This window comes from Eupeodes corollae, chromosome 1 (assembly GCF_945859685.1).
Source record: "Eupeodes corollae chromosome 1, idEupCoro1.1, whole genome shotgun sequence".
Lineage (NCBI taxonomy): Eukaryota > Metazoa > Arthropoda > Insecta > Diptera > Syrphidae > Eupeodes > Eupeodes corollae.
The window spans coordinates 264,452,414-264,466,901 of NC_079147.1; the positions used below are offsets into that span (position 1 = coordinate 264,452,414).

Below are 14,488 nucleotides of genomic sequence, written 5' to 3' on the forward strand. Positions count from 1 at the left end.
CATGGCGTGCTTTCGATTTTAACCGTGCCCGGTTATGTCACCAGATTATTGAGTTTAAATGCGATCTGTACAGAGAAAGCAGGTAAAAGTGGTTTTGTGGAAGTAGAAAATGGTGTAGCCTGTGAGCTTTGAAATTTATTCTAAATATTTAAGAATAACGAAGTGACCAATGTTGAAGCTTTGAGGCGAATAGCAGAGCTTGCAGCTATTTGTTTTCCAAGTAAATCAGGAGTTGTTAAGTAGAATAGGGTATCCGGTGCTGCAGATTGGGCTTCGTGCAAAGCTGAACGTTTGACTTTATTAGCATAGCAACGTCATCCTCATAGGCACTTACTCTAAAATGCTCGGAATCCAGACCAGTTAGAATTTAATTTACCACCTTGATCTAGAGGGAGGGGATAGAACACCATCTTGCAGTGTCCCTGTACTAACGAAGTTTCTAGCAGAAGAGTTGACCATTTTTGAGTTAATAATTCTATTAGTCAGCGAATCCTGTACGTAAAGAGAGGTTACTGGAGTTGTGATTGTTAAAAGCAACTTCAATGTCAAGGAAAGGATTCATAGTGAACTTTCTATAATTGTGGAGTATTCGGTGATGCGTATTAAGGTGTATAACGCCGTTTCCACCGATTTGCTTTAACATTAAGTATGTTGAGACATAGACAGAACCTTTTGTCAATACTTGGCCTTATTATCTATCAATTCTTAACTCGGAGTGATGATAGGCTTATAGGTCGAAAATGTATAGATCTTTAAGGCTAACTTGCGAGCATTTTCCTTCTTTAGGTATAAAAACAACTTCCACTTCTCTCTATGCCGAAGGAATATGGATCAGATATACACAGTTGTTAAAAATTGGAACGATACACGCTTCAAAAACGGATTGAACGAAACAATCGCTATTTTTCGTACAGTGTTGTACTGAAATTATCTGCCGATATATTTTAGTTTTAGACATTTTTTCTTGAGGCGTTGTGAAAGACTTCTTCATTCAATATAATTGATTTTTTTCTAAAAAACACTCGTTTGGAACAGCTTATTTTCAAGGGCTTAGAACATTAATATTGTTGTATTAAAAATATTATGAATACGCCCGAAAATGTCATGTTTTTTTAAACAAATGGAGGAAAATTTGTAGCCCCAGAAACTTTACTAAACTTTTTATTTATGTATCTTCTTGTATGACTATTAATTACTTTCAAATCAATGATTTGTAGATTTTTAAAAGGAGTTTTCCAATCAAGCGGTAAGAAATAAATTGATAAACATCGAAGTTTATTCAACAATTAATCAAAGTCTCTAACAGCTAATTTTATCGAAATTCTTTTTTAAGCTTAACTTCATTTAAATACTGGCCTTGCACCTATGTATTTAAATGTATTAACTTATCTATCGTACTTCTATAAAACCATCACAATCAATATCAAAAACAATTTCTCAAAAGAAATCCAATTAAATTGCAACAAAAATAGTAATAACAACAACATAACAAACTGACAATAATTATTATTACCATATATACCTTTAGAGTAGTCTAAGAAGTAAATAAGACCCAGTGAGCTCTGTGCGCGCCAATCTGCAGAGATTTACAACTTTTATAGTTTCTTAGGTATATGCCGACATTAAAGTAAAGCTACAATAATACGAGTACAACCTTCCTTGAGCTATGGAAAAGAAAGCCCCTCAAAACCATTGAAAACAAACCATTTAAACCTCAAAGCCAAAGTCTTTATATCAAAAGTATATCGGATATTGGCAGTTGTTGGTACTCGTAGATATACCTTGATAACTTGTGTGCAGAAGTTGCATTTAAAAATAATAGCACAGCGGCATAAACTTCCATTCCATTCCATCATCATTGATTATACTGAAACTCTAAGCTGATGCCGATGCCGATGAAGTTCATAGACCAAGAAATCAACGATTCAATTTAACCACAATAATGCCAATCGCATCACGAAGGGAGAGTGTTTTTTATTGGTTAAACTGACATCGAACCAAAACCACTAAGCCACCGAGCCAGGCCGATATACTACCTCTATAGAGATGCATAACTATATGTACGTATAAGGAATCTCGGTTTGGCATGTCTCGTTCCATCAGAGATGAATGAAACCTGCCGCAAGGTCGCATGATATCGAAGGAAAGTCTTCAAGAGTCTTCTATCTTAACGAGTATATAATGGAAAAAACAGGTATAGCATTGCAAAGCACATCACAAACTCTATTGATAGATATTTTAGTGGGAATATTCAACACTTTTACTCTCTTGAATAAATTTAAAGTAAAATAATGTTGACTTTGCGGGAATTCGAAAAATTGGCCGTAAAGACTTTTAATTAGCCACCAACAAAAATGTGTACAGCTTTAGAGTTCATACAGTGAAATTGGTTTCGGACTTTTGGAATAAATTACTGATGACAGTGAACTATAGCAAATATAATGAGATTGATTGCAGTGATAGATCTTTATTGACTGTTTCAAGGAGAGGAGAACACTTTTTGGGGGATTTGTGGAAATTTTAATTGTCTGTGATTATAAATTTGAAACAAAAGCAACTTTTAGAAAAAAATAATTATCATTCAAGGTTTAGTAGATGTTTAGTCTCATCGGTCTATCTGCTTGTCTAACTTCTCTAGAATGACAAATGATGACCTTTTACAACATTGACAGAAATAATAAAAGGTTGTCAAACTGAATCCTGTTGATAAGTTTGTCCGTACGAAACTTCAAATTTATTGTTATGGGTTTTCACTGAAGGGCTTAACTTTAACCCGAGTAATCTAGCATCAATGCTTCTTCTATGCATAACGCTGTAAAGTCTTGGTAAAATAATAAATATTTTTGTTTACCAATTTTTCTCACAAATTTAAACAAACAAATATTTAAATCAAACAAACCCAATTCCATTTCGCGCTGAACGTATTCATTAGAAGTCCAATATTTAACTAACTAATGGCGGTTACAGGGGAGGGGAGGTCGTATGGTCTTGACCCTCCCTGTTAAATAATTTGTTTGTATTTTTGTAGAAATCTCCTCTAATTCAAAACATGGTATTGAGTTATTATATTTTTAATTATTTTTTTTTTATTTGAAAACAAAATTTGTAGAATTTTACTTCCTACAACTTTGTAGTATTACTTTTAACTGAGAACTAAACAAAGAACATTATATGAATCGGAAATTCAGCTCTATTCCAAAAACTTAACACAATTTTATCAACTTTTGGCCAATGGACGATCCTTGAATAAGAGATCGTAAATTTTATATTAAGTTGCCTTTAAATTCCTGAAACCATCAGCCTTCAATTCCATCTTATTTTTTTTATGCACATAAATAATGAATATTGAAGTGATTTTTACTTGCGACATACATGAACTATATGGCAAGTATTGCATTCGTAAAAAATTAAGAATCAAACATGACATTATGATGGTAGAAGAGTCAAAAAAAAGTGGGTCCTCAGACTTTGACCTTCTGTCTGCCTGTCCCGGCTACTACAGCCCTAACCATTGTGTCGATTGAAATTAAGGTTTTCAGCCGATCAGCTTAAGACGTTTGTTTTCAATACGAACATTTTTTTGGTTTAGAATCGAAAATTCTCTTATTTTTTTTCAAAAATGGGCCGACATGATTCGGCTTCTTTCTAAAAGAAAATTATTTTTTTGGAATTGCTCCAGAAATGTCATTTTAATTTTTTTTTTCATTTTTAAAAAAATAATATTTTTTTTACAAAGCTTCATATCTCAGAAAGGCGTGAACATTTTGAAATGAAATTTAAATGTAAAGTGTATATTTATAAGTCCTAAATAACTGCACATCAAAAATATTTTAAAGACAAAATTTAAAAATTGTATATATAAAATTTAATTTAAAAAAACCCGCTCTAATGATTCTCGAAAAAAAACTAAGTTAATCTTGGTTTTTTGAGAAATAAAACGGAGTTTAAGCTTTGCATGTACATTTTTTAATCTAAATCTTAAATATGAAATATTTTTAAACAGGCTTTTTTGACGACATTAGTAGAAAGTTCTAGCGACCCAGTCGTGCATTAAGTTTCTTCGTAAATTTATTTTCTGTTAAATAAAACTTTTAAGATTTAAACAAAAAATTAAAGACATGTACTTTTTGAAGTGAAGTGAATTTGCTTTAGATGTTCTAGAAGTGAGATTTAAACACGAGTTTTAAGAATATAAATGTCCCAAAAAAGCAGCAGCGACACTTTTGTTAAACTAACTAACTAACATTTTTCTCCACAATTTCTATGTTTTGTTGATTCCTATAAGATCACAATATTTTCTTGCACCTGCTACGAGTAAGCAGACTGATAGCGATAGTAATAATAGACTCCTGAAAATTAAGTCCAAAAAACTAGGTCAAAAAAGCCACAAAATTCTTGATATTAGATTTATTCTCATTTCTGGATTTTTGAATTTTTTTTAGCGTTCTCGCGTTAATAGAATAGGCATCAAAACAGAATATATTCATTTTGGAAAAAACTACATTTCAAAACAATTTCTTAGAAAGCAATAAAAAACATAAACCTGTTGAAATCTTAGAATGTTTTCATATGTAGAGAGTCGACCAAATACAAAAGTTTGACTATGTGTACAATTGCACATTGCTGGACAACAGCGTTCTAAAATAATTTAATAACTAAAGTTGTCACTTTAGTCCTTGAAATGTGTACATTTAAGGTTAAGATACACATTATGTTATTTAAATTTCGTTAGCTTCCTTAACAGAACATTAAATATCATTTTTAAGCGGTGAGTAAAAACTGGTCTATACAGTTGTGTTCATAAAAATATCAGTGCTCTCTACATAAAATAAAAAGGCCTTCAATATCAACGTTTTAATATATTTCATTAAATTTCTAATAACAAACTAAAATATTTTAATCATAAAAACAGAAAATAAGTATTATCGATTTTTTACCGTTAGCTTTTTCACAGTAAACAACGTTTTTTAAATATATGGCTGTTCATTAAAATAGCAGTGCATGACAAAGTACTAGATCTATTACGTTAAAAGTAAGAAAAATTGTAATAAGTTATATGAAAGTGTACAAATATTGATAGCTTACAATTAGTTCTTTGTTGCATAACCATTGTTTTTTATGATGCTTCGCATCTACGTGGCATCGAGTCCACTAAAATCTGACACCTCTCGACTGGTATTGAGTTCCGTGAATCACGCACTGCTTCCCACAACTCTTTCTAATTCATGGATTTTGCTTTATGAATTGCCCAAACCCAAACCAACGGCATTTCGTCTTTAGCATAGGGTAACATACCTGCTTAGAGAATTTTCACATAGTCGGTTGCATCCCTTATACCCCCGATAAGATAAATAGGCCTAACCCCGTAATATTAAAAGCAAGTCCATATCATAATTTTTCCTCCACCATGCTTCACTGTTTTTATAGTGTACCATGGATCGATTTCTGCATTTTAGGGTCTTGTCACATATTCCCGACGACCTTTATACGCTTTAACAAACTCCATTCTCCTGGCCATATGCCGTTTCGTCAAAAATGGTACCTTGCGTAGACTTTGGGCTGGTAACTTCGCTTATAAAAGACGTCTTCGTATTGTGACAGGGTTAACAGACAATTGAAGTCCATTTCTTATTTTCCTAGAGCCTATGAAAGAGTTCTGTTTTGCTAACTGAATATTTTTTTGTCAGTTCTTTCAGTAGTCATCCTTTTTGGGCCTAGTGTTTTCGGTTAATTTAGCCATTTTAAGGCGTTACTGACTATTTTTGGTGGGAAACCTGGGATGTCTTGAATATTAAGGTACGTTTTTGCCTCCAAACGCAGTTTTCTAATAAGTTTTCGAATTTCTTCGGTGCAGTGTCTTGACTGTCTCATTGTTTATTTTTGAACTATTATTTATCAATTTTTTATATGCTAGTATGTTACAAATACTTAAAACTTTATGTAGTAAAATATTCACTTAACAAAAATAAAAAAAAATTATTTTTTAACACTTTTTAATTATAAAGTAAGTAAGTATAACTTCAAGCTAAAAGCCTCTAATATGAAAACGAAAGACCGTAACATGGTATTTTTTTTTTGTAAGAATTTCCGTTATTTCAATAATTGACAATCTAATAAAATTTGACCAGCACTGCTATTTTTATGAACACAACTGTATATGTTAAGCGTTGTGACGCCGTAGAATTATTTTGTCGTAAACGCCACAACTCGGTCGTTTTGAAACTAACGATGCACTTATATGTTTTCGAATGTGCTCTTTCCATTGCTGTTATCAGAATTTTCCTACTGCTTACCATTGCTGAGATACTAAGCTTGAAATTTGTCGTATATCCTTATTTTCAAAGTTTTTTTATGTTCTTTTGTATGGATACGCCAATATTTTAGATATACGACAAAATTTCCATACATTTTTCCGTTAGTTTTTGCTAAACTTTATTTTGTCGTACGTGCTTTCAAATTTCCTCTTGTTTCTTAGATCTATAAATAGAACAACGGCGGAAAAGAAAAATTAGCCTATACTCAAAACTTCCAATTTCCTCTAACACCGAAAGAAACTAAAGTTTTTGAAAAGGACAAAAATGAAAAAGCAGCATTGAAAGGAGAGATAGATCTAGATAGACAAAACATTGAACTAAAATACGCAATAGTGTGTTTTGATTAACATAATTTTTTTTGTCTTCCAAAAGGAAATAGCTCATCTTTTTTCTACAAGAGAAAACTTAAAGTTTTCAACATGACTTCTACCCTTTTGCTGCCACAAAACCCAAACTAACATATTATGCTATTTGGAATCAAAGGCAAAATTGTTCGCTCTGGAGATGAAATGTATATAATATTGAATCAAATTATTTCTGGTAATCCTTTTATTGAAATTATAACTCTTTGGAGTGACTCTTTGCGTTCCCCAAAACAAGAATAAAGTGATGTCGACAGCTTTAATATTTTTTGCTTAACAAATAAACATACATAAGTCAAATGTATAATTCAAACAGTTTCGGAACCTGATCATTCACTAATTCAACAAGTAGATTGCATTCATAGCTCCATTGATAAATATCTCAAAAAATTAAATATTTAGCAAGCTTTTACTTTTGAGACTCTTAAAAAAATGGAATTCTAAAATGTTAAGCCTAAAATCATGCAAATGCAGACCAAAGATTTCGGTCGGCTGAATTTTTATTTTATGCCATTCAGCAAAATAAAAATTTTGAAATATTGCAAAGATGTAATTTTTACACTACATTTTAAAACAAGCGGTTTGAAGTTTGACTTTGTAGAACTTAACATTTTTAAAAGGGGCACTAAAAATGCATTTCCAACCCAAAAATCTTTCATTTATAATTAAATATTTCATATTAACTTTCTTTGATTTATTTCTTAATATTTTGTTGTTAGTTTTTGTAATTATATGATATTAATTTGTGATTTGATAATAATAATTGACAATAATAGATTTATAATTATATTTTTATTTATTTTTATTGCCTAATTTAATTTTCATTTTTTTTGAGTAATTCCAATAAAATATTAATTTATTTACTAACCTATTTTTTTGTTTTTTTTTTTGTTGATTTGTTTACAAAAAAATAAAACTGAATTTTCAACTATAAAATCATTGCATTTTTATAATTTAATCCTTATCATTTTGTAAAAGATCAAACTTTCTATTGGATATTGGGATGTGGTACGTTGACTCACTTTGTCGTACGTGCATGGACTAAAAAAACATACAAAACGCTGACTTTGGTGACGTATACGACAAACTGATATTAGCTTAAAATTGCTATAACTCAAAAACTATAATTAATTGGATCTTTTTAAGACATTATTAATTACAGAATATTCTATGCTATATTATATAAAAAATTTAAAAAATACCAGCGACTAGTTTTTCTTTTTATGATGTTCTGGAAAGTTTTTTCCAGAACTAAAAATTTGGCGTTTACGACAGAACAATTCTGAGGCAACGAAATGACTTAACTAAAATAAAACTTGTAAGCAATAAAATAATTGTCAAAAAAAAATTAAGAGAAATGACATAAAACGAAAAGTTTACATTTTAGTATTAGTATTTTTTGAAGATAAAGGTCACAAATAAAAAAGAAAAAAATAACCTTTTCGTTTCGGTTTAGACATTTTAAGATTAAGACTTCTTCTGCAACAAACAACACAGCAATACACAATGGGCAGGTTCAGAAAACATAATAAACTTCATATTCAGTCAACTTCATTCTTTGAACGTATCTTCATTTTGTCCAAGGCAACTAGTTAGTTTTTCAAGTGTCTTGAATTTCAAATTCACAACTATACTTCACAAACCATAGCACAAAAACTACCAAAAACACTCTTCAGGCAAGCTACAAGTCCATCAATCACGATTTGTATTTAGTATTGTAAAGAAATATTACTTATATCTTTTCCAAATTGACAACGAACACTTTGAAATAAAACATTAAATGTAGTTGTGCAGAGTTAAATAAATTATAGAGTAACAAAGTTCAGCTTTCAGTTGAATGAAAAAACATGATCAACTGTCATTTTGACAGAAGTAACTAACTTTCTACTCAATTTTCCAATAAAGTTGCCTTAATTAAAAGGCCAATCAGATGCTAGAAAGTTGCCTTACTTTCAAGTCCCTTAGGTCGCCTGAACCTGCCCAGCCCAATGACGTCCGACATGAAACTGAAAATGTCATTTTACTGATGAAAAGTTCAGGGATGGTTTCTAAAATGCAAAACAAAAATTATGCCATCACGCCTTGAAGATGTATTTTAATGACTGCTGACAGATTTGTTCTGTATTTTTTTACCAAAATTGCTAAATTTTGACATAAAAAACTTAGCTTCTGAGAGGACGATATATTTGGAATTTAAATTTTACAAGTAAATCTTTTGCTTAAAATTACAGAAATGATATTTAATCGAAGCTTTTTCAGATTAGGTGTAAACATTAAGCATTTGTCAGCATATTTTTTAGTTAAGGTTTGAAAGTGCAGTTCAACAACGTTAATCACGTTTTAATGACCTCAGTGTAATCAGAATTATCAGATTACTGAATCAAACAACGTTGTGACGATTGAAAAATTAGGTTTTTATTTATTTTTTCAAAAACAAATGCCACTTTTTGATGATTAAAAGGTCTGTGACTTTCTGAGTGGAAATTGCTGATATTAAAAAAATAACACGTTCCTAACGGTTGAGACTTTGTAAACAGAAAGTTTTAGCATGCAAGTAAAATCAGTGTTAATATAAGATGCATTTTCAATTTCGTTAGATAAGTAAAAAAAGAATATACGTAATATTTTTAAATATTTAATATTATCAGTAGAAAAATAATAAGGAGCTTGTGGTTCTGAAACAGATTTTATTTTATTTGTACAGCATTTTTTCAAAATATCTGTAAATAAAACAAATTGTCTTACTTGTTTTATTGTCAGTTATGTGCTTTGTTGATTATTTAAAATTAATTCTGGATTGTTTTCCCATTTTTCAAAATTTAATATTTTAAACAGTTAATTCGGGCGAAGGTAAAATAAGTTTTAAAAAATAAATAAGAACTCACCTTATGACTTAAATCTTGGACGTCTTCAAGACTAACATCGCTGTACATGTCTTCAGTTGTATCACAGTTTGAGCTCCTACCTGATGAGTTAAAACTCGACGATCTGTAAAGATGACTAAAGGTGGATAATTTAAAATATATTTGAAGTTTTAAACAAATAAAAAAAATTAAATAGAATTAAATTTTACTTAATATTTTCTTACAATTTTCTAGATCGAATTTGAGTGCAATTTTACACTGGTCTACAAAATAACTGGTTTTTAAATTAGCGCGGGTAGATTTTGGCACCCCGTGGCGGCCATTTTGTTTTGAGTTAATCAATTTCGGGCTGTGTCTTGGCCTACACCCGTACAAGATCCAATTGAGCCAGGAGCTTAAAGTTCATAACTATAGACAACGCCGTTTGTTCGCTGACAGGGCTTCAAATAGTTTGGAAGGTGATCCCAATTTTGGCAGAACAATTATCTTTATTGACGAGGAGCACATGCGATTCCAGAAGGAGGGCAATACGTGCCACACGGCAAACGTCAAAACATATACCCGCCCTTATTGAAAAACCAAAAACAAACAAAACAATACTTTTTTAAAGGACTAAGATTTCCTTAATTCGAATCTCGTCTTTAAATGTTTGTATTACATCAGGTTTTTGAAATATACTTCTTTGAAAATCCTAAGAACAGCCAAAAACGGTGTTTTTGAGCCTAAGTTAAAACTTAAAATGTATCTTAATAATAAATTGTATGATGATTTACAATTTAAAGCGTTTGCTAGTAAGTATTTTACTAGGATTCTTGAAATTCTCATTAGTTAAGAGTCTTTAAAACTTGAATTAAATTCTTTAATAGTTTTTAACTTAATTTCTGATTTCTGATCCAAACTCTACTTTCAACTACTTGTTCAAGTTAAAAAAATATATATATTTTCAATATATTTCAAAAACTTGGTTTGATCGAATTGTTGTTGAACTGTTTTGCCTTTTCCTTTTAAAAACCATTTAGCAAAAATGTTTTATCATTTTTTTTTAGATTTTTGTAAAAAAGGTGAAATCTAACAACTTTTAATGTTTTTTTTCGGATAGTATATGAAATAAAATAAATATTTCTACAGAATATTGAAGAAATTAATTATGGATTTGGAAAATTATCACGAATTGTATTGAAAAAAAGCTACTTCATAAAAATAGCCTCAAAAATCCTATATGTAAGTGGGTTTTTAAATTTAAAAGAAATGGATATCATTTTGAAGTCAGATTTTAATTAACGCCACCAAAACCCTGGTAAAGTGTAATTTGAATTTAAATTATTTTCAAAATATTGACGTCAAATTTCATGAACAATTCACGTGAATCAAAAGCTTCGATGGTACAAGTCGATATAACTGGCGTAAAACAAAATAAACTCAGATAAAAATAATTGTGAATTATTTTCATTCTTATTATTGTGAACTGAGCAGCAAACTTTTTTTAAATTGATGTGGTTTGAGGCTAGACTACAATATTTTAACCACAAAGCGTAGTTCTTCACCATTTGAATAGCTTGGAAATGCACCGGATATTCATAAATAGTAAAGAAATAAACCGATTTACGAAAAAATATTTAGCAAAAGCACAAACCGGAAAAAAACAGTACATTTGCTGTAGTACTTTTTTGAACGACGCTTTCAAATTTAACGGAAAGCCAATAGTTTGACGGTTTACCATGGTATCCGTTTTTTTTCTCTTTGGGCTGTGTTTTCATTTGAATGTGACGAAGATATCATGGTCTAGACTTTAAGTCATAAACAGTCGCATAAAATAATTTTTTCGGGCTCTTGTCTGCAACTAGATGAGAGAGAAAATTACTAGAAAACGGGTGAAATTTTGAAAATGGGTACCAAGTGCTTATAAATATTTGTCCGGTTATTATATTTATGAAGTTTAATTTTTTCAAAGTCCTAGTTTTAAGCTTTTAGTTTCATAATACTATAAAAACATAGATAGGCAATAGATTTTTTTTATCAACTCATTGTAAGCGATTGAGCTTTTATGATTATTTATGAATGATTATGATTAACGACATTAAGAAATATTCAACAAATTTTCAGTTTCGCTTCAAAGTAGTTTCCTATATCATTGCACAAATTCATTTCTACAAAAACGAAAAAAATAAACACATCAAAACAAAATAAAAACAAAAATAAAAATAGATCAGCCATTGATCATTTAACCCAATTAATTAAGTTTTTTTTTATATACTTAAGATCGAAAAAGACAAAGCATATCCAATAAAATTAGTTTTAATAGAAAAAAAACAATTAATTATTATTAATTTACTGCGTCGGAAAGTGTTTGAAGTCTTTCAAAAGTGCAAGGAAGTATATAAAGAATGTGTGTTTTGTCTTTATGTTGACTTTATTAATGCGATTTGGCGCATAAGAAGTTGATAAAGCCCAAAAATGAGTTATTTTAATGTGAACTGATTTGATATTGCAGCTGTTTCTGTTTTTCCAAGTGTTTAGATTTGTTTCAGGCTATAGTGTGGAACTTTTCAAGTGTGTTCAGGGTAGGAACGAAATCATTTTTATAGAAATAACAGAAATTTTGCTAATTGTGTTTGTTTAGTTGCATTAAGGTGTGTCTACACCAAAAAAACCTTTCGGGAAATATTTTTACAAAAAACTTTCTGAAATATTTCCCATTCCATAAATATGTTTTAGAAACCTTGCAGAAAAGTGTCCGATGAAAAGTTTCTATTTTTTTTTGGTGTAGACGCTTTAAGAAATATTTCTGAAATGTTTTTTTTTTTTGTTTCAAAATTGTGTTTCCAGTTTGGTGCATGAAAATGGAGTGTTAAATAAGTAGCACTGATAATGTAGTTTTTTTTTAATTTGTTTTAACAATTTTCGTCAAGTGGATCATATAAAACTTTTCAGAAAAGTTTTTCTGTTTCTGAAATGTTTCTAAAATGATTACATGGTCTTAAAGCAAAGTTTCGATGGTTATTGTTGCCGTTTCGTTTAACAACAAAGCTTCCAAACTGTGAAAAGAGAATTAGAAGTGCTGGGCGCAATTCATAGCAAATTCAATTTGAGGATAGTATTATTTCGAAAAGCGGTACTGTGAACTTTCCTTTCGTCCGTACGATTTAATACCAAAACAAAACTATTCCATTCTTTAAATAACCTTTAACAAACTATCAACCAGAGCCTTTCACATAAAACACGACTTGCTTAAATTAAGAAAGATCAAAAGTTAACCACTCAATGTCATTATTTAAAGGGTATTTTTTTATAGATGAAGAACTTTGAAGTGGTATGAAACAAACATTATTAAATTGAAATTAAAACTACATCTTTGTTCAAAAGATAATCTTCTGGAATTAAAATTTAGAATTGATTGCTGTTCGGTCATATACCAGCACGGCTGGTTTGGACGTTGTCTAATCTGGACTCTAATTTGTCAATTTGCGCTAAATGTTGTTCTCTAAGACGCCAATCGTTTCGGTCTTATCGACTAGTGACTACACATATCCCCACAAAAAATAGCAAGTGTTAAATTGGAGGCGATCTTAGAGGCCACCTTATCGTCGTAACATAAACTACGCGGTTAAAGAGCTGTTTGCCATTTTGCGTCATAATCTTGTTGAAGCCACATCTTCTACATATAATTTTTGTTCAATTATTGATAGACGAAAAAGTCAGTAATCATGGCTCTACAGCAGTCACTATTGACTGTAACGTTTTGGGCAGCAACATTATGGCAGATCCTGGAAAAAAAACCAAAAACACCAAATCGACACCCACCATCTTTTCATTGATTTCAAGGCCGTATAAGACAGCATCTACAGGGACGAGCGTATAGAGCCATGTCTAGTTTTGGCATCCCTGCCAAACTCGTCCGTTTATGAGGATGTACATGGAGAATTCACGCTAAAGGTTGAAAACAACTTAACAGAACCTTTCGATTTCAATAAAGGTTTTAGACAAGGTGATGCGCTGTCTTGCGATTTTTTTAATATCGTGCTTGAAAGAATAGTGCAGAGCTCAATTGTCAACACTAGAGGCACTATCTTTCAAAAGTCTGTCCAATTACTAGCATATGCTGATACATTGACATAATCGGAAGAACTCAGCGTGATGTCAATGGGGCTTTTGTGAGTAATGAGGCAGAGGCGGCAAACAAAGTACTTGCAGAAAGGACTTAGAACACCGACGTCTCGGTCAAAATGTCACCATCGACAGACATAACTTTGGGGCAGTTAAAGACTTATTCTACCTAGGCACCGCTGCAAACGCAGAAAACAACACCAGCGCTAAGATCAAACGCAGAATAACGCTTGCTAATCGCTGTTTCTTTGGCTAACAAAGCAATGGTGGTAAAGTCCTCTCTCGAGGGACCAAAGTGTCGCTATATAAAACCATTAGCATCCCTGCCCTGCCCCGTCGGTGCAGAAAGCATGGAATATGACAAAAGCGGATAAAAGCACCTTTAGTCAATCGAGAGAACAGTTCTTCGTGTGATCTACGGTCCCGTATGCATCGAAGGGGAGTGGAGGAGAAGATGGAACGACGAACTGTACGGGCTGTACAGCGACGTAGACTTAGCAAGAAGAGTAAAAGTCTAACGACTAAGATGGCTGGGTCACGTAGAGCGCATGGAAACCAATGCTCCGGCCCGGAAAGTCTTCGAATCCACACCCACAGGACAGCGCAGTAGAGGAAGACCGCGGATCAGGTGGCGCGCACAAGTGGAAGGTGACCTCACCCAACTTGGAGCGCGAAACTGGAGACATCTAGCTAGGGACCGAGCTAGATTGAGAAGTTTTTTGGGTGAGACCCTAGTTCACACAGGACTGTAGCGCCACCTTAAGTAAGTAAGTAAGTAAGTATGAAATGTCAATTCAGGCAGACGGCGCAGTCAATGCCATGTCCTTATTCTTAGGAGATTATA

The 14,488-nt window shown here is 31.7% G+C and overlaps 1 protein-coding gene across 5 annotated transcripts in view; it reads right to left on the reverse strand.

Moving 5' to 3' along the window:
- LOC129941766 (rab11 family-interacting protein 3) overlaps positions 1–14,488 on the reverse strand; it is a 248,386-nt gene that overhangs the window by 72,634 nt on the left and 161,264 nt on the right. For 3 of the 5 annotated variants that reach the window (XM_056050492.1, XM_056050488.1, XM_056050490.1), the window contains one exon: positions 9,562–9,676. In XM_056050492.1, the coding sequence (XP_055906467.1) occupies positions 9,562–9,676 (115 nt within the window). The remainder of the gene's footprint in view (positions 1–9,561; positions 9,677–14,488) is intronic. The other 2 variants (XM_056050489.1, XM_056050491.1) reach the window with 1 other exon arrangement.